At 42.7% G+C, this 24,448-nt stretch overlaps 1 protein-coding gene across 2 annotated transcripts in view; it reads right to left on the bottom strand.

The window, feature by feature from the left end:
- GRK3 (G protein-coupled receptor kinase 3) overlaps positions 1-24,448 on the bottom strand; it is a 357,635-nt gene that overhangs the window by 211,615 nt on the left and 121,572 nt on the right. For both annotated transcript variants that reach the window (XM_077295516.1, XM_077295507.1), the window contains exon 2: positions 21,073-21,149. In XM_077295516.1, the coding sequence (XP_077151631.1) occupies positions 21,073-21,149 (77 nt within the window). The remainder of the gene's footprint in view (positions 1-21,072; positions 21,150-24,448) is intronic.

Here is a 24,448-nt window from a genome sequence, read left to right on the forward strand (position 1 = left end):
TCCTCACTTTTCCGCAGGGATGCGGCTAATCCATTTGTCCCACGACAGGTCCAGCTCTGCTACATCTAGATGGCAGGCTGCACAATGCGACCATACAGCCTGTCATCCAGTAGACACTGAGAACGGCCAATGAACTTACTTCACCTATGTGACGCGAGCATGAGCGCCATGGGAAATTTTCCGACAGCACGAGCAGTGATACTATGAAACTCAGCCTCACAATGTTGGAATGGTTTATTCAAGTAAAAAAAAGTACAAAAGGAGCCTGGATGCCTTTCTGGCTAAATATATTACATGTTATGAGCACTAGGTTCTGTGATGGGACATTGTTGCAGGGATCTAGTCTGATTGCGACAAGGAATTTTTCCCCTAATATGCGGCAATCAACATCTGCCTCTTTGGTTCTTTGCCTTTCTCTGGATCAAGATGTTAGGTTACAGGTTGTACTGAATGAACTTGTGTCTTTGAATCTTAAAATTCTGAAATTTAGCTAGTACTGTATAATGAAATCACTGGAGACTAGGTGGAGGTGGACATGACTTGGGGATGGGTGGACCGAGAACTCCTGCAGCTTTTGTTTGTATTGCGGTGTAGATTTTAAACAAGAGTGTTGTTGCTTTAAGAGGAAGGAGTTTAGATGTTTATGCCTGGTGTATTTCTGTGAGGAGGGTGGGGCTTATATAGGGGAGACAACTCTGGCTCTCCCTCTTTCTCTCACAGGATGGACAGGATGAAACATTACCCGCCCTCCCGCCCTGTTTATAATCTCTGTCCTAAAACTTTTTAATTATTGCTTGTATAATGATAGATGCTTTATTGTATTTTTGAATTTGTCATTGTATACCTTGTACCAGGTTCAATTGTATATTAAGAGTTATTATTAGTGGTAACCTTCTAAGCCCAAGGGAAGGGCAATCCTTAAGCTATGGTTCCCTGGAGGTTTCCTCCACAGGGGGTTTTTCCTCTCCTGAGCGCTGTAGGATGACTCTTTGTGAGTCGGAGGTTTGCCAAGTTTAGTCCCATTAATGCTTTTGCAGGGACTTCTAGTTTTTAAGTGTACAAAAATGATTTAATTATTTAAAAAAAAAAAAAAGAAAAGTGGCAAATGAGACTTGGAATTTATAACCCGTCATGGCTTTGCGGTTTAGGAGTCAGGTGGAAGTTGCAGACAAGTTAAGGTGGACTCATTTTAACTAATAAAGGATGTAAAACCTCATGGTGGTAAGCAGGCTCAGCTTTGGTGGCCAGCCTCAAGGACGTTGTAATGGTAACATCAATCAGGGGTGGGCACAGTGGTTAAGCACAGGAGTGAGGATAATAGGGTCATTGGTGCCCTGAAAGTTTACTGGCTCTGCTTGAATGGCAAGCCAGTGCGTGCCGCCCCTTTATGGCTGTCTGTCCAGGTGCTATATGTCAGACAGCTGGGGATATCGCAGTACTTGTGAATCCCAATGTACTAGCACTCCACCTGACTCCTACTGTGATTATTTAATCCTGTGATTTGAATAAAAGCTGTGGCCATTTTCACAACCAAAATAATGTGTTTTGTGTATTTATTTTAGTACCTAGGTTTACAGTAGTTATGGTGGTTTTAAGATGGAGTGGGGTCCATCCCATATCCAAAAGTCATGAGTTTTTTCACACAAATCTGAATAGACAATCCACACCAAATACATACTATGTGCATTTACCCTAAAAGGTTAATGGAAAATTATTTCCATCTACTGCAGACTTGCACTCACTGACAAGATGACCGTTTTAAATGACAGAGTCTGATCTTGTACGAACAGAAGAAGTTGACGTAGTAGCTTAAATAAATACAAAATCCATATCTGAACACCTAACGCGAATGCTAACAGCATAAGCGTCCTGAACAATGAATGGCAGACCATTCGGGAGGGAAGAAAACCGAAAAAAACACAGACCATGGATTGCAAATGAGAATAGCTCAAGGAACACATAGATAATAAAAAATGCCTTTATTACAAAGTGAATGGCAAAATTGGCACTTTAAGAAAGAGCGCCCCCACAGTAGTGAGATTAAAAATTACAAAAGGAAAAACCATATACACAACACACAATTTAATATGAACAACTGGGGACCACATAGAATGAAAAATATTTAGGAAAAAATCGTGCTAGATTGAGATGCATGAAAAATTCTATAACCATGATATGTGTTCATATCAGGGATTAACCCTCACACTCCTGTCCATCCTTTGTCTGAGTTAAGGGTACCTATCATGGTTATAGAATTTTTCATGCATCTCAATCTAGCACGGTTTTTTCCCAAATATTTTCCATTCTATGTGGTCCCCAGTCATTCATATTAATTGTATGTTGTATATTGTTTTTTCTTTTATTGCAATTTTTAGTATTCACTACTGTGTGGTTGCTTTCTTAAAGTGTCCGTTTTGCCATTCACTTTGGCATTTTTTATTATCTATACAAGTGTTCCCTGACCTATTCTCGTTTGCAATCCATGCTCAGTGGTTTCTTCGGTCTCCAGAGTCTGATCTTGGCTGATGTCTTCTCAGGATGGGATTTGCCAGTATTGCTCGATGTAAATATAGGGGCCCCCACACATTTCTGAAGGATCATGGATGTTATAAGGCACTGGAGAGAAGCAGATAATGTCGATTGATTCTGTTCAGCACCAGCTACACTTCCTCATTAAGACGCTTTTATTAGGAAATGCTTAATTCTCAAAACACAGTCCAAGGTGCAGAAAATCGTTATGTCAGAGGAAGCCATCAGTGCTGCAGTTCTTCATGTCATATAAACACTAATCCTCTTCACGCTTTTACTAGGCCATAAACATTAAGAGTTATCCAAGTTTATAATTTGTGGATATTGCATTAACACTTTCACCAACTGTTGATCTGCTAAAAATGTAGTCAAGGCCAAAACAATTCCTGCCCAGCAAATACTCACGCAGCTAAGAAAACATTCAGAAAACTACTAAACGAGATGGAGCTTTACAATGAAACTCCCGCCATGGGCTGAGCATTACTTCCAAAATCCCGTGTTCTGGTGACAGAGGCCCAAGAATTAAACACATGGAGGATTTTAGCAAGGCCTATGAAACCTTAGCCATTTCCTTCCAGAAAGTCATTTGCTTGTCTATCTTGTCCCATCTGAATTTTCACTTTTAAAGAGAATCTGTTGCTGTATTTTAAAATACAAATGGTACACATTATTAGGGAGGAGTCAGACAGCTGTAAGACTGATGAGGATCGCAACGCAATGCTCGGACTGGCCGGCAGCTCTGCCAACCCAAGTGGGACATCTGCAATGAAATACATGCCGTCATGTGCGGGTCAGGAGAGCCGCTGGCCAATCCGAGCATTACGAGCCTCGTCAGAGTTATACGGCCATCTGACTCTTCCCTTATTCCTTATATAGATCGCTAAGACCTGATGAGACTGATGTATTTACTTAGAAAATCCATGTCAAAATGGCTGTATAACCCAGGATCAGAGCCTAGATTTTCCTTTAAAGGAAATCTGTCAGCAAATTTATTCCTAATCTGAGCGCAGTATAAATGTAGGGGCAGAGACCCTGATATCAGCAATGTATCACTTACTGAGCTGCTTGTTGTCATTTTGACAACATCCCTGCTTTATCTGCTGCAGATCTAATAGTTGAGTGTTGAATGTTAAGCACTGCGTAACCCCACCCACATCACTGATTGACTGAATTTTGAGTATTTATTTGCAGTCTTCTTACATTATAACTAATCTGCCTAGTGTAAGAGCTATAGTCTTGTACACATCAAGGTCTGGTGGAACCTTCACAAACAATCTGATATGTCCCAGGTGCCGAAATTCCATCCTCAAAGTGTGCTGCCAATCCAAGCTGCTGTAAGCAGCCATTACCCGCAGCGCATCCCCCCACAACAACCCCATTGGTCCCAGGAGCGGACTGGCAGCTGTCTATCATCTTGCCCTCCTGATCACTACATCTTTGTTAACCTCAGTGCACATTAATAGTAAAATATGCACAAGTTCTACAATCTGTAATAATACCCATTAGCCTAAATTTATTGTAGCTTTTTCCTTACCCATTGAAGTCTGTTGGGGAATCCAAAGTCTTAAAAAATTACTTAACGCAGCATTAAAATCTGACAATGCATCTGAATGTCTCACCCACTGGCCGGCCATTGTATTTTAAAGTTCAGATCAACAGCAATTCTGGTACGTATAGACCTACATTCATAGTACCCTAGAAAAAACAAAACTGTGCGGTGGTTGGGGAAAAATGGGCAATAAAAGTTTACTTTTCCGTTAGAAGAATTTATCAGTAACATGGAAGTACATAATACAAAATAATTTACTTTTGCAGAAAACTCAACATAATAAAAAAGATACAAAGCTACCACAGCCCTTCCCCATCTACATCTCTTAACATTCTTCAAGGACGTTTCTCTCCAACCTTCTGCAGATCTAGGAGTCAACTCTACAGGAGGTTGCAGAGGAGACCGGTGGTGGCTGCAGAAAGCTACGAGCAAGGTGTGTTCGGACCAAAATGTTGGACGGTACATTCAATGTGCACCTACCTAATTTATATTCTGCTGATATAATAATACATTTAATAAATGAAGAATTGGAGTGGCATGGTTCATCTCTACTAAAACTTGGATGTTCGATCCTACCACTGGGCACCAAACTGGCGACCATATTCCTCTATCTTTAGAGTTAAACCATTAACCTAGTATCTCTCATAGTGTATCTTCAATGCTCTTTGTTTCTAAACTGAAGACTAGATGGTGGATCAGTGGCCAAAGGGACCCAAGAGCATATTAAAAAACCCCAAAGGATCAAACCGTGAAGCATGCCATACAGAGAGGAGAGCAGATCATATATGTACTATGGTTTCCCCTCCAGATTTTCTGTCTCTCTCCAACCAATCTCTACATCACTTAAATCTTTGTTTTGCAAATTACCTCCTGTCACAATTACCATCGTTTTACAACACTAATCAGGTTTTATACAAATTGCGTGACACACAAGACCGTTAAATACGTACATGGTGCGTCAGCACAATGCGATTAATGAATACATGAATTCCAATATTGCTGGAAATGTAAAAAACGGAAGGTATTTGGCTTTTACGCTCTTTAATCAAAAATGCCATCCAACCACGGCAAGGTGTCCTTAACCACTACATGTCCTACCTCGCCATATGCCAAATCAGCCTCATCTGAATGGGGAGTGAAAGAAAACCAGACATAGCTCGCAACTAATGCGGTTTCTATTACTTGGTAGACTAGAATAGTGTAAGCTACAAAAAAATACAGAAATCTGCCTGAAAGCTGAATGGCTCGCTAGAAGACAATGGGATATTTCAGGATCCACAGCACAACTGATTAGATATAGTATTAACTGCCCTACCTCCAATCATAGGACAATACAGGGTGGATAAAAATCAATGTTTTTTAAAAAAAATCAAAAAAATCGGATTTTTTTGATTTAAATCGGATTTTTTTCAATAAACTGCTTTTTGAGGAAAATATTTTACCATCCAAAGGTTCTTCCATCATGAGATAAAGCTGAGTTGTTTAACTCAGTAGAATAAAGGCTGTATATGTGTAACATTCACAATGCCATGCTCTTCCAGAGGTTTCTGTAGGATTAGTGGGCAGTTTCTCTCCTATATTATCACAGACGCTCGCTTTACTTACGCAGTTCTCAAAACTGAATTTGACTCCGCAGAGGTCCCAGCCTCTTCTTCATGGCAAAAATGTTACAACATGAACAGAGTTGAGAAAAAGACCTTAATCCTATTGTTCTACAAACCTATGAATACAGAATCAACCCCTTCAGTGCCAAGTCCAAGAAGTTAGACAATATGTTTCTGATTGTTTGGAGTGGAATAGATCTGCACAACACAAGAAGAATGTGAATCTAAGTGTTTTGAGGAGGAAGGGCAAGCAGACAAAAAAATGAAAGTGAAACTTTGAGCACAATACTGCAGCATAGCCACAGACAGACAAGTCTGGATCTGTTTGTGTGTACGATCTGAGGTTTATTATATTCTTTCCTTATAATGGCAGCAGGCCGTAAAAGAGACCCAGTTTGGGAATATTTTAATGAAGCTCCTTCGCCTATCGGTAAGGCAGGCATGCGTGCAAAATGCAAACGATGCAACAAAGAGATGCAAGGCCTGGTGGCGTGAATGAGGCAACATCATGAGAAGTGCGGTGATGAAGATGACCAAAGAAACACTTCACTATCAACATCTTCATTTCCCTTCTGGTTGCAGTTTTCATAATGTGATTTCAAACGGCAAACAAGTCCTTGGATATCCTTTTGACAGTATTTGCACTTTGCTCTTGCACCTTTCTTTCCAAGATCTGCTGCTGGCATCTCAACAAAATGAACCCAAATAGGGTCTCTCTTACGACCTGCCATGGCTCACACAGATCACTTATGAAGTTTGATTGTTACTACAGCCAAGTACTGCTGACTATCCAACAAGTTTGGGCATGTCAACTGAATGGAAAAAGAAACTAAACCAAAAGTGAAACCAAGCTAGAAGTGTGGAATTAAAGGGGCAGTATGAACAAAATGTGGAGGCTATTAATAGTTTATACAATTAAGACATGCTGCTTTTAAACACCTACCTATTGCCATATAGTAAAACAAAAAAGATTTTTACTTACTTTGGGGTCCCCCCCTCACCCTGGCGTTAGATCGTTGCCCCTAGTTTCGTCCGTGTAACTATGGGCGCACATGCGCACTGCTCTCACTTCTCATTTTAATCGTGATTTATATTAAAAAAACCTTTTGATTTAAATCAGTGATTTAAATCATGATTAAAATCATGATTTAAATCGATCCGATTTAAATAGAAAAAAATCTTTTGATTTAAATCGTGATTTAAATCGGCGTGATTTAAATCAATCCACCCTGGGACAATACAGCCTAAAGCATCAATACTGTCTGCGAACTAAAAAAAAATGAGGTTGTGTTGGCTGCAGGATGTAGGAATAATACACAATTGTGCAATATCTTGCCAAAAACAATATTTCCTTGCCTTTTATAGAGCAAAGCTATAGGAGGATAAGACTAACATATGTTGCATCCTTGAGTCCTAAATAAAGTACAGTAAGCTAAAAAATCCAATCCATTGCTGGAACACAAATTCACAATGTCTCATTCCCACACATCCCCAGACTGTCCGGCAAGCCGGATGCCAAAGGGGAAAAGATGGAAGCAAATTTGAACTAAAAGTGATCAGGAAAGAATGGCTTGTGGCAACTCAAGACTAAGGCTACTTTCACACTAGCGTTAACTGCATTACGTCGCAAATCCGTTTTTTTGCCGAAAAAACGGATGCGTCAAAAAAGTGAAAAACGTATGCAACGCATACAGCATTTCGACGGATCCGTCGCAAATCCGTTAAACGTTTCCGTCGAAAATACTGGATGCGTTGCATACGTTGCATAAGTTTTTACCATCCGTTGCATCCGTTTTTACGACTGATCCGTTTTTAAAATGGGAGGCTCCCAAATTTGATTGGCTAATGGAAAATATGGAAAACTATATAGTTACTGTTTTTACAGCCCATCTTTGAGGGTTTTAGTTTTGTGGCAGCGATGGAAGGTGTTCTTGTGAGCATTGCTAGTTTGGTTACCGACATTATCTTTGAGACGAATCGCCTGGATATCATAGTGCGGGAGAAGGAGGCGGCAGCGGAAAAACGGAGGATGCTTCTGCAGCAACGGAGACGGAGGCGACTCTGGATACATCCGATTAATGAACTACTGATGATGATAAAGGGATCCAAACCCTAACCCTACCCCTAACCTCACCCCTAACCGTTTAATGAACATTTTCTGACAGTCATAGTGCCACGTATTTCAGTGCCACGTATTTCAGTGCCACGTATTTGAGTGCCACGTATTTCAGTGCCACGTATTTCAGTGCCACGTATTTAAGTGCCATGTATTTAAGTGCCACGTATTTCAGTGCCACGTATTTCAGTGCCACGTATATAAGTGCCACGTATATAAGTGCCACGTATAACCACGTAGTTATAGTATTTATAGTACGTGGCACTTAAATACGTGGCACTTATATACGTGGCACTTAAATACGTGGCACTGAAATACGTGGCACTGAAATACGTGGCACTGAAATACGTGGCACTGAAATACGTGGCACTGAAATACGTGGCACTTAAATACGTGGCTGGCTGGGGTCTTGTGGCTGGCAGTCTTCTCTCTGGGTCTTGCTGGCATATGTGGGGTTGAAGGCCCAGGCCAGGTTTATATAGATTTGGGGGTGTCTGGCCAATTGGCAACAAAATCCAGCTTCTGAGCATGCTCAGTGTAAAAAAACGTATTGCAGCGCTGCATTGCGTCGTACGACGTGTCCCGACGCATCCGTCGCTCATAGGCTTCCATTGTAGCCAACGACGTATGCCGCAGGATGCGTCGCGACACGTTTTTTAGGCGGAGACAAAAAACGTTACAAGCAACGTTTTTTGCCGACGACGTGTGGCCAAATTTCGACGCATCCGTCGTAAAACGGACACGACGTATGCCAATCCGTCGCAATACGTCGCCAATACAAGTCTATGGGGAAAAAACGCATCCAGCAAAAACTTTTGCTGGATGCGTTTTTTCTGAAAAAAGACGTTTTGAGACGTAATGCAGTTAACGCTAGTGTGAAAGTAGCCTAAGGCTATGTGATTTTGCTGCGGTTCCGCAGCGGATGTGACGCTGCGGATCCGCAGCAGTTCTCCTTGAGGTTTACTGTACCATGTAAACCTATGGAAAACAAAATCCGCAGTGCACATGCTGCAGAAAAAAACGAGCGGAAAAGCAGCAGTTTATTTTCCGCAGCATGTCAATTCTTTGTGCGGATTCCGCAGCGGTTTACACCTGTTCCACAATAGAAATCCGCAGGTGTAAAACCGCAGGTGGAATCCGCACAAATACCACGGTAAATTTGCAGTGCGGTTTACCTGTGGAGTTACCAAAAACAGTGTGCAAAAATCCGCACACCATTCCGCAGCGTGTGCACATAGCCATAGAAGAACGCAAGGTTATGGGTGAAATGCAACAGTTCGTGAAGGGAACATTGTCAGTACTGTACTACACTGGTGGTCCGGGCCAGTAACCTAATGTAGAGGAAGTGACAAAAGGAAACTCACTGACTATGTCCATATACACCAAGAAGGAATTCCGCCTTATTCCCGAGCAGAAGACTAATGCGCAGGCATTTTATCCAGTACTTCTTTATTAGGACACCACTAAACGCGTTTCTGGCGTACAAACTGTCCTTTGTCCTATGTACGCCAGAAACCCATCAATCTTATACTCATGGCGAACGCCATTTTATGCCTTTTAATGGAACGCTAATAAAGAAGATATGATACTTTAAATCAAGTGGGTATGCCTTTTAAAGTCATTTATGCCAAGATTTGATGGTCTACAATGGCATTAGCACCCATGAATGTAAAGGACTGTATAGAGAGATTCAAACAGTGACGTGGTAAATCTGATCAACGATTGCATCATTTGGTGTAAAGGTTAAGATAGTATATGTAAAAAAAAAAAAAAACACAATGAATCAAAAAGTCAATAAACACAAAAAATAACACCAAGTGTAATCTGACAAGGCAAGCAAATATACAGAAAAATAGTTGTGGCTGCGTGGTGTCTATGGCTGACTGGTGTGAAATCATACCTATAGCAAGGAGAAAGAATACTATCAAGGCCTCGCTAATGAGACAATACAGACCTCCAACATCACAGATCATCTCAGACTGCTACAGAAGCACAGCCATGCCCTTTTCACAGACAGACAGGGTGGTGCTTTAAATAGCCAACCAACAGGAAATCAATCCCTTACAAAATATTAAAGTACAATTACCGGTTGCCTGATATGTTGCCATGACATTCTTTTGACGGTGGAAAGTCACAAAACGAATTATCCAAGGAACAAAAGAACCAGAGAACAGAGGTTTAGTAATGTATGTGGAATCAGACAGGGCGGAAGAAGCATCACTGGATCTGTCCATGATGTGTCTAGGCCTGCAACCAAATACAAACTGCCTACCAATCCAGAGAAACGTACAGCACTCACCCATCTCATTTCTAGATAATTAAGAAAAAAATACAGTAACAAACGTATATTTCAAGACAGATGGGAATAACTCTTTGTAAAAAGGGGCAAACATAATGGTGCAACCAGGGACCCAAGACGTAAAGGGGCCCATTTCCACCTCTAAAGTTGCAAGTAGCTTCTGTCACAGACATAAAGCAAAGTTCCCAAATGTTCCCATTGGATGTAGTAGAGCAATACAAAAGAATAACAAAAGCTAAAAAATATAAAAAAAGAAAATATATATAAAAAGGTCAAATCACTCCTCATTCAAAATAAAACACTTAAAAAAAAAATAAAAATACACAAATTTGGCATCCCAGAGTTCAGAATCACCTGATCTAAAGAATTATTCCAATCGGTAAACGACGTAGCGAAAAAAAAAAAAAAAAAGTGAAAACGCCAGAATTAAGTTTTTTGGTCACTGCAACATTGTATTAAAATGCAGTAATGGGGTGGTCAAAATTTCGTATCCACACCAAAATGGCATAATTAAAGACGTCCGCTCGGCACACAAAAAATAAGCCCTCACTCAGCCCCAGATCAAGAAAAATGGAGACGCTACAGGTCTAAGAAAATGCGCAATTTTTTTTTTTGACCAGGAGAATCATAATAGTAGGGCAGTTTTAGAATTGGCCATACATGGTTAAAAAAACCCAAAACAGTTATGAAATTGCACTTTTTTGCAATTTCATCGTACTTGGAATTTTTTTTCCCATTTTCGAGTACACGACACGGTAAAATCAATAATGTCATTCAAAAGTACAACTCATCCCGCAAAAAATAAGCCCTCACATGGCCATATTGATGGAAACTTTAAAAAAAGTTATGGCTCTGGGAAGGAGGGGAGCGAAAAACAGAAAGGCAAAAAATAAAAAGGGCGGTGGCATGAAGGGGTTAATAAAACTGCACAAAAGAACAAATGTACATTTATTACCAGGATTGTCCATCTTCTGCCCTATAAACAAACATGCTTGGAAGGAAGAAACTGGGCGCTTGGTGGGACAGCTGCTAAGACTAATTATAATTGGCCAAGGCAATACACTTGCTTCTGTTGCGTGACTGCTTAGACTGCTGTCCAACGCTGAGCACAGTTGTGTCTTTGCACAGAGGATGTCTGATTGGGCTGGGCAGGAGAAGAAGCCTGGACAAAACCCTTCGATATTAATTTTCGTTCAAAAATATTGTCTTTTTTGGTAGTCTAAGATTTTACTCTTTTTATATCATTTTCAGTACCAGGCAGACATCAAACCTTAGACCTCAGGTAATCATAGTGAGTAGAGATGGGCGAACCTGAGAAGCAAAGTTCGGCGTCCGTACCGAACACCTACTGTTCGGGCATGGACACCGAACACGGACTTCACCAAGACGTCCGTGTTACTGTTCAGGTTCGGCTGCCGGAACACCGGGTGTTTGTCACGCTGCCATGTGCATGGGAACCGCGTCTGTCTGACCGGCGGGGATGATTTCACCGCCAATCAGAAGCAGTGTTTGCCACGCTGTCATGCACATGATAGCATGGCAAACACTGGATTTTCAGGCCCCCCATTCAAGTGAATGGGGTCCGGATTTGGGTTCAAGTCCGGGTACTGTACTGGTACCCAAACTTTTTGTAACTGTTCAGTCAAACCCACCGGACCCGAACATCCAGGTGTCCGCCCAACTCTAATAGTGATATGTGATTGTGCAGTCACAAAAACAAAAAGAAGTGCAAGTTAGCTATATGTAATGTAGCCATTAATGTTAAAGGGAACCTGTCACCCCCAAAATCGAAGGTGAGCTAAGCCCACCAGCATTAGGGGCTTATCTACAGCATTCTGTAATGCTGTAGATAAGCCCCCAATGTATCCTGAAAGATGAGAAAAAGAGGTTAGATTATACTCACCTGGGTGGGCGGTCCTGGTACGATGGGTGTCGAGGTCCGTCCTGGGGCCTCCCATCTTCTTACGATGACTTCCTCTTCTTGTCTTCACGCCGTGGCTCCGGTGCAGGCGTACTTTGTTTGTTGAGGGCAGAGCGTGAAGACAAGAAGAGGACGTCATCGGAAGAAGATGGGAGGCCCTGGGCTGGACCGCGACGCCCATCGGACCGAACCGCACCGGGACCGCCCCTGGGTGAGTATAATCTAACCTCTTTTTCTCATCTTTCAGGATACATCTGGGGCTTATCTACAGCATTCCAGAATGCTGCAGATAAGCCCCTGATGCTGGTGGGGCTCAACTTCGATTTTGGGGGTGACAGGGTCCCTTTAAAGCACCACTGTAATTTTTTTTTATATTTCAGTGGTGGAGTGTTGCTGCTAATGCAAGTTCCCTGAGAATAGCATCATACTCATAAGCCACCATCTTTAACTGTTCCTGGCGTCGCTCCAGTCGCGCGGCGCCATCTTATAACTGACTGGAACTCAGAAGTAACGGTCACAAATTCGCAATTTAAGTCTGATTCTTAGTTCCCATAGACTTACATTGCGTAGTGACTTCCAAGTTGCCCAGCAGACAGTGGAACGATCCAGCAGGCCACAATGACCGGAGTGGAGCTGATAAAAGATCAATACAGCGGCTGGTAAGGATGAAACTAGGGGTAGAAAACTTAAGATTAGTAGCACCACTCCAGTGCGGCAATAAAAAAAAATGCTGGAGTGGTGCTTTAATGTATCAAAAGAGTATACAAACTTATTTAATACAATTGATGAAACTCAGCTAATGATGTGCAGCACGATGGCTACTACTTTGTGCAGTGCTTGGGCTTCAGTGCAATATAAGAGCAGAATCAGCCTGCGCTGACCACTAAAAACCTCGTCCATCCGGCGCCCTTATCACTAGTTATGATCGCACCAGCTGGCACAATCGATTGTAAAATGATCAAAGGCGGTTAATCATTAACACACAGGCACAGAAATATGCCATCCAAATATGCAGACAAACACATGAGGGTTTATTCTGAGGAGATTTCTACAAGGAGGACACAAAATAATGAACAACTGAACACTATTTCTTGCTAGCCACTGTGGAGTCCTGAAATAAAGGACAGGTTTGGTGTCCGTACCGAGCGCACAGAAACCCGTGTACGCGAGAGGCGAGACTGTTCCAATGCGCAGTGACAAAGCGAAGGCTTGCAGCTATTATATTGAGTTACAGGTTTTTCCACCACTGTGCAGATGATATAAATATTATATACCACAGGACATTCCTTCAAGGAACATGAATCACAAAACATAAATTGCGCAGAGCATAGATAAAGAAAACACATGGGAGACGTAAAACAGAAATCGGTTTCTTGCAGGATGAATGGGTTTATTTCATGAAAATGCCCACCATGCCCCATGGAATTATTCTGCTGCCAATGTCCGATAAGAAAATGACACCTTTGTCTTACGTATTGTCACATTTTCTGTCACAGGGGACTAGAAACAGACGTGTAAATGATGCGAGCGCCATAATGAAGGTTTACAGTGTCTCTGCAGCACAAACAAGTCATCGCAATAATCAGGTTATATTTAATACATGGCTTTCACAGAAAGAACAAACTGGAACAACATGTATTCAGTTATACACTTCACCCCCACCTTAAAGGAGAGAAAGAAAAATAAAAACAAAACTACTTGGAAAGCAACTGCACAGGCCATTTGCCATCTGTTGTAATGTTCAGAACATGTTTGGTTACAACATTTCACTCTGATGCCTAGAAAAACAAGTCTATAATTGTAAGACAGGACTGACCAAACACTACAGGTAACCCAGTAGCAACTGATGTCTGTCAGAACAAGTAAAAGCAAAATCTAGTATACCACTGCAGAAATAGAAAAGGCAATGTGTAGCACCATCTAATACTATACAATGGGAGGCATGGTGGCTCAGTGGTTAGCACTGTAGCCCTGCAGCACTGGGGTCCTGGGGTCCCACTAAGGAAACATCTGCAATGAGATTGTATATTGAAAAAAAAAATGGGAGGTTCCAGCAAGGTTAATCCTTAAAATGATAATTTCTTGATCATAGAAAAGGCCATAAAAAATCAAATCCAACAATAACAAAACAAAAAAAAACGCCTTTCAGACAGTCCTTACTCACCTTGCTGGAACTTCCACTTTTTCTGGGACTTGCCAGACTACAAAGCTTCTATGAGATTATGATATTTATCCTCGGGTGAGCTTACCTTACCTTGGGAGTTTGTATGTTCTCCCAGTGCTTGCGTGGATTTCCGCTCACACTCCAAAGACATACTGATAGGGAATTTAGATTGTGAGCCCCAAGGAATATGATGTTGCTATATAGCTCAGAATAAGACCCTGTACAAACAAAGCTAAAGCATCACTCTGGTGATAAAATAAAAAACCGCTGGAGTGGTGTCACTAATTCTAAGTTCCCTACCCCTAGTATTATACTTACCAGGCGCCATCTTCATCTTTTCTCGGTGTCACTCTGGTCGTCTTCTGCAGTTTATGACCTGCTGGAGTAGTCCAGTGATTGCTGGAGGGAACCGGACTCACTACTGAATGTACATCGATCAGAGCCAGAACAAAGCTCGCATAGACTTACACTGACAGCTTGTGACCGCTTCCTCCAACACCCAGCCTGTCAGAAGTTGGGGTCACAAGATGGCGGGGTGGACTGGAGATGTACCGGGAACAGCTGAAGATGGTGTCTGGTAAGTATATTACTAGGGGCAGGGAACTTACATTAGTGACACCACCCCAGTGCTGAAATAATAATAAAAAAAAGCTGGAGTGAGGTTTTAAGAGCTTGTAGGACATGTAGGAATAATCTCCGGATTTATACAGTTAAGGGAGACCTCTGACAGACGTCTTACAGCGACACCCTTCAGACTTAATGAGAGAGCCTATGCAAAGCATGCGTCAGGTGTTCACTATAACTGAGGGGTATTGAAGGAACTGTACAGAAAAAATTAAAAACTTTTAAGGAATAGTCTACTTTATATGATTCCTTTCTTTCATATTTGGTGATATACTGACATAACAGCCTGATGGAGGCTAAAATGACCCTTTTTTAGCTTTCTATTGGGTTAAGAGGCCTTCAGTGACATGACCGTGTATATTCTAGGAAAACTTCCCACACTCACTAAGCAAAGGTCATCAATGTTTTGTCAAACCTGTGTAAGGTAGTCAATGTGGCCAGTTATCTCGAGGTGCAGTCATTTTAAAAAGACTTGTCACAAATAAAAACGTAATTTAATTTTAAAAAAATGGTTAAAATTGAATAATTCTTATATTTCGTTCCTGTGCCTCTCCAATTTTAAGACATGGCCCCCTCTTCCTTGTAGATTTACATACAGGACGTGGGGCCATATCACCAGACAAAAGTGCAGTAAACACTTCTCAGCCACATCTTCCCTCCCTGCGCTGAATGTTTACTGTCACAAAAAAGGGGAAATCTGTCTTTAGATCTGTGTTTACTGAAGGATCAGGTTACAGCTGCTGCCTATAGTTTAGGGAGATGGAAGAGGAAAATAGCTGGAGGGAGGCAGAAAAAAAGACAAAAGTAGAAGCTGCTGCAGCTTCTAGTAACAAGAGCAAGCAAATAATGCAGTAAGTCCTACAAGAAAGACTGTTCCTCAAGTACTCATAAGACCACAGATTCGGAAAGGTCACTTGAAACAACAGGTACACCAAGAAACCTATTTTTGGCTATTTAGAGGCAGGCTCACTTCTCATATGAGGCCATCTGATCAATTCAACAGTTTATAGTGGTGTTCCAGTGTAAAGTATTTTTCCACTGGTAAGTAGTAAATGTTAGTTATGTGGGCGCTGCAGTTGTCTCACAGCCATTTGTGCCAGTGCCCATTTTTAGCCCGTCGTAGGCAAACTCTTTTGATATCAGCAATCAGTCAGATAAATAATAATATAATTGTACTCTTCACAATGCTACTGCCTGTTTTGCCTGCAAACACTAACCAGGAAATACAATCCTGCCATTTACATACCTATGAAGCAATACTTGCTTGCGAGTTCTAGCACCGTTTCAGCTCAAGTCTGTGCCATTCATTCAATGTCATTACACTTTATAGACCCAACCACATGCATAGAGATTTACAATGGCAGCCGACAAGGCAAAGGAATAAAAAAGAAAGCATTCTTCTAAACAGATTTCTATAGGAAGCATTGTCTAGAAGTTCAGCGTGGGGTAACGACAAGCAAGGTCACAGCTATGACGCTTTATACACCTATATTCCTTAAATGTCAACTACATTCCATCATTTTCCAAAAAAGCCTGAGATTATCACCTTACCAACCAAATTCCTAGGTCTAAGCCAAGCACGTTCATACTTGTATTCTGCCTGTTTATAAAACCGAGCACAGTTTGTGTTCTCCATAGAGTCCAGGAAAAGCATGGCTTTTCACAGAGTGCCTGAAGCATGGTCAAATTACCCACATATTACACGAATAAATCGAGAAGATGAATTGCTTCAATAAGAACGAGCTGAATAGCTTGGGATCTTCCTTTCTAAACACTCCGAGAATCGTTTGATTGCAAACATAAATGTAAAACTATATGATTAATTTTAGCTCCATGGTATTACTGGGAGACAATCCAAATGAAACAAGCATATTGGCCAATTTTTACTTGGAATCTGTAATAATAGCTGAAATAAACCTCAAAGTTTATCAATTCAGAAACAAGTCATGCACAGATATATTAAAAAATGGTACCGGTAAATTGAAGAGACGCACTCCAAACAATCAGCAAGAAATATCCCATTACCACATACATCTGAGCCTTAAAGGGGTGTTCCAACCTATACCAGTTATCCTCCAGTTACAGGGAACCCTACCAATCCCCTTATGTTACCAAACACAAAAACCTCAGGGACATCTTAATGTCATCAAAATAGGGCTATAAGTAGCCCATCCAAACAAAGGACAAAAACAAATACCCACTCCAAATTGCATGTATGAAAGGAGAAAGTAGAAGCAACCAGGTAAAATAGAGAAAATATATCTTTTATTGATAGTTTGAGAAAGCGGTGCATTAGACACGCGAAACGCGCGTTGGGGTCATCTACACCTGGCCCAGGGTCTTTCAGCTTCTGCCCGTGGTAAGCCTATGTCCCTCCTTTAGTTCCACTCTGGATTTATGCATTTGGCACTTATTTTGTGAGGGTTTGGCCTGCCGTTCTGGTATTCTATTGCAGTAGGCACTTTACATGATATGCACAGTCGGGCAGTTGCAATTGTTGGTCCTCTGGTTTCCCTGTTTTCCTTCCAGCGTATGTGTTTTAAATTTAGATTGTTGGGATGGTTCCCTTATGTCACCAGTAGTGATGAGCGAGAATACTCGTTACTCGAGTACGCTCCGAGTATTTGTTAGTGCTCGGAGATTTAGTTTTCTTCGCTACAGCTGGATGATTTACAGCTACTAGCCTGCTTGATTACATGTGGGGATTTCCTAGCAACCAGGCAACCCCCACATGTACTTAGCCTGGCTAATAGCTGTAAATCATTCAGCTGAGGCGATGAAAACTAAAATTTTCGAGCACTAAAAAATACTCGGAGGACACCCGAGCGTGCTCGGGAAATCTCGAGTAACGAGTATATTCGCTCATCACTAGTTACCAGCCCTCCCCTCACCTTAGCCAGAAGACCCTGCCCAGGAGGAGTTAAATGGAGCGATATGTGCCATGACACTAAAGGTACCGTCACACTAAACGATATCGCTAGCGATCCGTGACGTTGCAGCGTCCTGGTTAGCGATATCGTTGTGTCTGACACGCAGCAGCGATCAGGATCCTGCTGTGATATCGCTGGTCGTTGATTAAAGTTCAGAACTTTATTTGGTCGTCAGATCGCCGTGTATCGTTGTGTTTGACAGCAAAAGCAACGATACCAGCGATGTTTTACAATGGTAACCAGGGTAAATATCGGGTTACTAAGCGCAGGGCCGCGCTTAGTAACCCGATGTTTACCCTGGTTACCAGTGTAAAATGTAAAAAAACAAACAGTACATACTCACCTTCGCGTCCCCCGCCGTCCGCCTCCTGCACTGACTGAGCGCCGGCCGTAAAGTGAAAGCACAGCACAGCGGTGACGTCACCGCTCTGCTGTTACGGCCGGCACTCAGTCAGTGCAGGAAGCAGACGCCGGGGGACGCGAAGGTGAGTATGTAGTGTTTGTTTTTTTACATTTTACACTGGTAACCAGGGTAAACATCGGGTTACTAAGCGCGGCCCTGCGCTTAGCAACCCGATGTTTACCCTGGTTACCCAGGGACCTCGGCATCGTTGGTCGCTGGAGAGCTGTCTGTGTGACAGCTCTCCAGTGACGCTGCAGCGATCGGCATCGTTGTCTGTATCGCTGCAGCGTCGCTTAGTGTGACGGTACCTTAAGTCTTTGACAGTGATAATTACAGCCAAACACAGCACTATCTTTAGGTATCTTCAGCGTCGTAGACATGAATGGGATGTCGGGGCACATGTGCAACCTCCTATTAACGCCTCCTGGCTGTAATTTGGCATCAGGAGAGAACAGGGGATACAAGTGGGCATCCAAGTGATGAGACCCTCACTACGCTAACCGTAATCACGTATAAAATTTAGAGGGGATCACTTATTTAAATTGAAATGCCCTTTTAAATGATTCAAACAGGTTGAGTTAGATCATGTTCACACCTGCTGCAGTGCCTTTCTTATCTCTGCACCATTATGGGAACAAATATGAAAACAAGGCAGTGCTGTACCCCTTGGTAACAGTCTCCAGTGCACTATTTCTTCCAGTAAGAGAGACATAATATGCAACTAAAGCCTTTATTGGGGGAACCAAAGCAGACAGCAGCAGATATGAGGGGCGGACATATCAATGGTGCAATACGTGCAGCAGCACAAAGGCCTGAGAGGTAAGGAGACCCATTACCATATCCACATATAGTAGAATTGTGCATTATGATAAGTTATTGGACTACAAAGGGCACAAGAGACTTTTCTTGCACAGGGGACAAGTAACTAACACAGAACAGTAGAACTGAACATACTTCTTACAAACAAAATTGCTGCAGCTCTCACAGCTCTGCTGTATTGCAACAATATTACAACCCGTCTGAGATGGAAGCCAAGAGGAACCTGCAGATGTGTCAGGTATAATCACACACAGCTCTGCAGTGAGATCAGGAGAGCAGAGAGCAGCTATACAAAAATACCACACTGGGAACTACCACTTTTATTTTAATAACATCTGGAGGCAGATTCTCATGCAGATAAGTGTCCGGCCCATATCCTGGAACAGCTCATTTATATACCGTATATATGAGAAACATGGATTTTCTCTGGAAGACGACATTGGATTGCAGATATCAAGGTAGCATTTTATTCAACTTCCTATGACCTATATGCCCATATTAACTCCTTTAGCACCTTGGGTTTTTCCATTTTTGCGGTTTAATTTTTTGCTCCACTTCTTCCCAGAGCCATAACTTTTTATCTTTCCATCTGTATGACCGTGTGGAAGTTGTTTGAACATTTGAATGACACCATCAGTTTTACCATATAGTGTACTTGAAAACGGGAAAAAAATCCAAATGTGGTAAAATTGCAAAAAAGGGCAATTCCACATTTGTTTTTTTTTTTGTTTGCTTTTTACCATGTTCATCAAATACTAAAACTGACCTGTCATTTTGATTCTTCAGGTCATTACGAGTTCACAAATACCAAGAATGTATGGGTTCTTTTATATTTAAGTGGTAAAAAAAAAATTCCACAGCTTGTGTTTAAAAAAAAAAAAGGTGTCATTTTCCGAGACCCGTAGCGTGTCCATCTTTTTGGACCTGGGGGTGAGGGTTTATTTTTTTGCACGCTGAGCTGACGTATTGATACCATCTTGGGATAGATAGATACAATGTTTTGATTGCAAGTTATTGCAATCTTGCAGAGACCAAAAAAAACGTTTTTGTTTGTTTTTCTCGTTACGCTGTTTAGCAATCAGATTAATTATTTTTATATTTTCATAGATCAGGTGTTTCTGTACCTTGTGATATCAAATATGTGTATTGTTAACTTTTTTTTGTTTTATCTTGAATGGGGCGAAAGGGGGGTGTGATTTGAACTTTTATATATTTTTTAAATATATTTTAAATACCGTCATATATTTTTATATATTTTTTTTGCATGCTTCAATAGTCTCCTTAGAAGACTTGAAGCTGTGATCATCTGATAACTTGTGCTACACATTACATAAAACAACATAAAAAAAACACCCGTAACGCTTTATTTTTTTGCAATATGGGGCTATGTGAGGCCTTATTTTTTGTGCGTTGAGCTGATGTTTTTACTGATAACTTATTTCATTTCATAGCAATGTTGTAGCGGCCCAAAAAACATAATTCTCATTATGCCAGTTACCAATCAGATTAATTTATTTTATATTATATCAGACTTTTATTAACACAGCAATATCAAATATGTGCACTTTTATTTTTTTAATTGATTTTTAATAAGGCAAAAGGGGGTGATTTGAACTTATTTATTTTTTAAAACTTTTTTTTTTTTACGGTATTTAATAGTCCCCATAGTGGACTTGAAGCTACCATTGTCCGATGGCTTGTACTATACATAGCAATCCATCAGCTCGGCATGCAAGTTCTTATCAAAGTGAGGGAGCCGGTATATGACGTACCAGTATGTCATGTCGCTAAGGGGTTAAAGGAGAGTCTTCAGAGTCCTCACTTTGTCTACTTTAGTCTGTAATGTTTCTTATAACTGATAAAAGGATCATCATGCCCTATGTGAAATGGCTAATCCTGTCTAAATAACTTCATATTTCATTGTAAACCACTACAATTACAGTATCTCTGAAGACTCAATGCCCTGTATATTACACAACAAGAAGCTCACTGAAACATTATGTTTTATCACTAGTCAGGTTTGATCTACTGTATCTGAAAATAAAGAAAACCCCAAATACTTTGGAAGTCCTAGTTAGATCTCGCATCACCTCCTCAGGAAATGGCTCCCTTACCGATTTTCTGGTTGAATATCTTGTCAAAAGTCAGCTCCCCTCGTTCTTCAAGATATTTTTGCATCACACTTCGTATGCTGAAAGTAAAGAGACAGATAAGGGTTAATACAGAGGTGAGCACTGAGCATTTGATAAATTATTTTTATCCTAGCTACATCCTACTAATCTAACATCAAGAAGGTTGGATTAATATTTACACCAAAGGCCTATCTGCAGTTAAATTGTTTCTGCCACCACTTTGTTCCCTAGGACATTTTCCCTACACCTACCAGTTGATCATCAATGTTTTCAGCAGTCACACACGCATCCGATTACGTGAGGGACTGACTTTTAGGGAATGTTGTCTTGAGGTACAAACCTTTAAACACCCCAATAGGTATTATATTATGAGAAAGGGTCAAGGGCCACCTTTGGTCTTTACAGACTCCAAGCCCTACTCTGCACTGCTTTTTTACTAGGCAATCACCTTCGAAAAGTGTTGAACACTAAAGTCACAGTAGAAAAGGCGCTACAAGAATAAGGACTCAACCTTTATTTACCCATCAAGGCATAGTAACAAACATCTACATGAGGATGATGATGATGATGATTATGATATGTGATCATAATGATGATAATGAATTGTGCCCTGATGATGACTGTCTGGACTTCCAGTCATGCTGGCTTTCATTGGATCCCTAATTTTTACTACCCTGCTCTTGGTGTGTTACAAGAATTAGGAGACATAGGGTTCACAATGGGACAGCATTTTAGACTACAAAAAGTTTGTAGTCTGTTACTACCAGGGTTGGACTGGGCCACCGGAGAATTCTCCGGTGGGCCCAGGCCCTGACACCTGCTGGCATACAGGGCCAGCATCTGCCTTGGGCCCGGCAGCTCCAGGGGCCCCCAGGCAGTGGGGTATCGCTAATAGCGCACACCACGCAGCTGCTACGGAGCCCACAGTGCCAGCGGAGCAGCAGCAGGTGACAGGAAGCCTAAGCCTGTTCCCGCTGCTAAAGTGAACTGAATATTCACTTTAATAGCGGGCAGTGTTAGCCACATGCTGCAGCTAACACTGCCCGCAATCAGGGCCCGCAGACCAGGGCCCACGCTCCCTCAGGGGCCCCCAGCCCACACGGCTGCTATAAGGCCATAAGCCAGGGGGTCCCGCTGCCAGCGCCGCCCCCAGTGCACGTTAATGAAGTAGAGAGCATCAGATGACGCTCCCTCTCCCATCATTCCCCTGGCCTCTGACACACAGCATGTGCGTAATGACGTCACTTCATCGCATACCTGCTGTGTGCGAGGCCGACTGTAGGGCAGCTCTTGACATTGGAGCAGAGCCGCCGCCGGAATCAGCGTGGGAGGGAGGATGAGAGGTGAGTGTTTTGTTTTTTAATATACATCAGTGAGTCCTGGTTGTATGGGGGGGAGTGAGCTGCATGATGCCCTAAGGGGCGGGAGTGAGCTGCATGATGTCTTATGAGGGGAGCTGCATGATGCCCTATGGGGGGAGTGAGCTGCATGATGCCCTATGGAGGGAGCTGCATGATGCTCTATGTGGGGGGGAGTGAGCTGCATAATGCCCTATGGGGGGAGTGAGCTGCATGATGCCCTATGTGGGGGGGAGTGAGCTGCATAATGCCCTATGGGGGGAGTGAGCTGCATGATGCCCTATGGGGGGGGAGTGAGCTGCATGATGCCCTATGGGGGGGAGTGAGCTGCATGATGCCCTATGGGGGGGAGTGAGCTTTATGATGCCCTATGGGGTAGAGCTGCATGATACCCTATGGGGGGAGCTGGATGATGCCCTATGGGGGGTGAGCTGCATGATGCACTATGGGGGGTGAGCTGCATGATGCACTATGGGGGGTGATCTGCATGATACCCTATCGGGGGAGTGAGCTGCATGACACCCTATCGGGGGAGGGAGCTGCATGATGCCCTATGGGGGGGTGAGCTGCATGATGTCCTATGGGGGAGCTGCATGATGCCCTATGGAGGGGTGAGCTGGATGATGCCCTATGGGGGGAGTGAGCTGCATGATACCCTATGGGGGGGTGAGCTGCATGATACCCTATGGGGTGGAGCTGCATGATACCCTATGGGGGGAGTGAGCTGCATGATACCCTATGGGGGTAGTGAGCTGCATGAGACCCTATGAGAGGGGGCAGCATGAGACCCTATGAGAGGGGGGCAGCATGAGACCCTATGAGAGGGGGGCAGCATGAGACCCTATGAGAGGAAGGCAGCAAGATACCCTATGAGGGAGGGGCAGCATGATAACCTATGAGGGGGGAAAGCATGATACCCTATGACGGGGGCTATATTATATTCCATAAAGGGGCTGCATTATATCTTATGAGAGGGCTGCATTATACTCTGAGGGGGCTACATTATATTCGGCAGGGGGGCTGCTGTTGTGAACTCTGTTCTGGAACTCCCTCCTGTGGTCAGGAATGGTATTTCTGTGAGTTCTGTCCGTGGGTTCCCTCTGGTGGCTGAAAGTGGAGCTGCTGGTCTGGAGGTGGCTTCCTCAGCTGCATCGTTTAAGACTGGGCTGGTTCCTCTATTTAACTCTGCTTAGATCGTTACCTGATGCCAGTTGTCAATGTATCTGTACTGGTTCAGATCTCACTTGGATCTCCTGATGACCTGTCTACTTCAGCAGAAGCTAAGTCCCTGTTAAGCTCATTTGTTGTTCATTTGTGTGCTGAATATATTTCTGAGTACCTGCTAAGTTTTGTCCAGCTGGCTATCATGATATTGTCTCGCTAGCTGGAAGCTCTGGGTTGCCGTGAGTCGGTGCGGGGGGTTTCTTGCTCACTCTGCGTGGCTTTTTGTAGTTTTTTGTGCTGACCGCAAAGATCCCTTTATCTATCTTCTGTCTATTTAGTAAGTCGGGCCTCCTTTGCTGAAACCTGTCTCATTCCTATGTTTGTGCCTTCCTCTTAACTCACAGTCAATATATGTGGGGGGCTGCTCTTTTCCTTTGGGGAATTTCTCTGAGGCAAGGTGAGGCTATATTTCTCTTTTGGGGAAGTTACCTCTCAGGCTGTGAAGAGTTGTCTAGGCAGAGTCAGGTACGATCCACGGCTAAGGGTACCGTCACACAGTGCCATTTAGATCGCTACGACGGTACGATTCGTGACGTTCTAGCGATATCCATACGATATCGCAGTGTCTGACACGCAGCAGCGATCAGGGACCCTGCTGAGAATCGTACGTCGTAGCAGATCGTATGGAACTTTCTTTCGTCGCTTGATCACCCGCTGACATCGCTGGATCGTTGTGTGTGACAGCGATCCAGCGATGTGTTCGCTTGTAACCAGGGTAAACATCGGGTAACTAAGCGCAGGGCCGCGCTTAGTAACCCGATGTTTACCCTGGTTAC

Source organism: Ranitomeya variabilis, chromosome 1 (assembly GCF_051348905.1).
Source record: "Ranitomeya variabilis isolate aRanVar5 chromosome 1, aRanVar5.hap1, whole genome shotgun sequence".
NCBI classification, from domain to species: Eukaryota; Metazoa; Chordata; class Amphibia; order Anura; family Dendrobatidae; genus Ranitomeya; species Ranitomeya variabilis.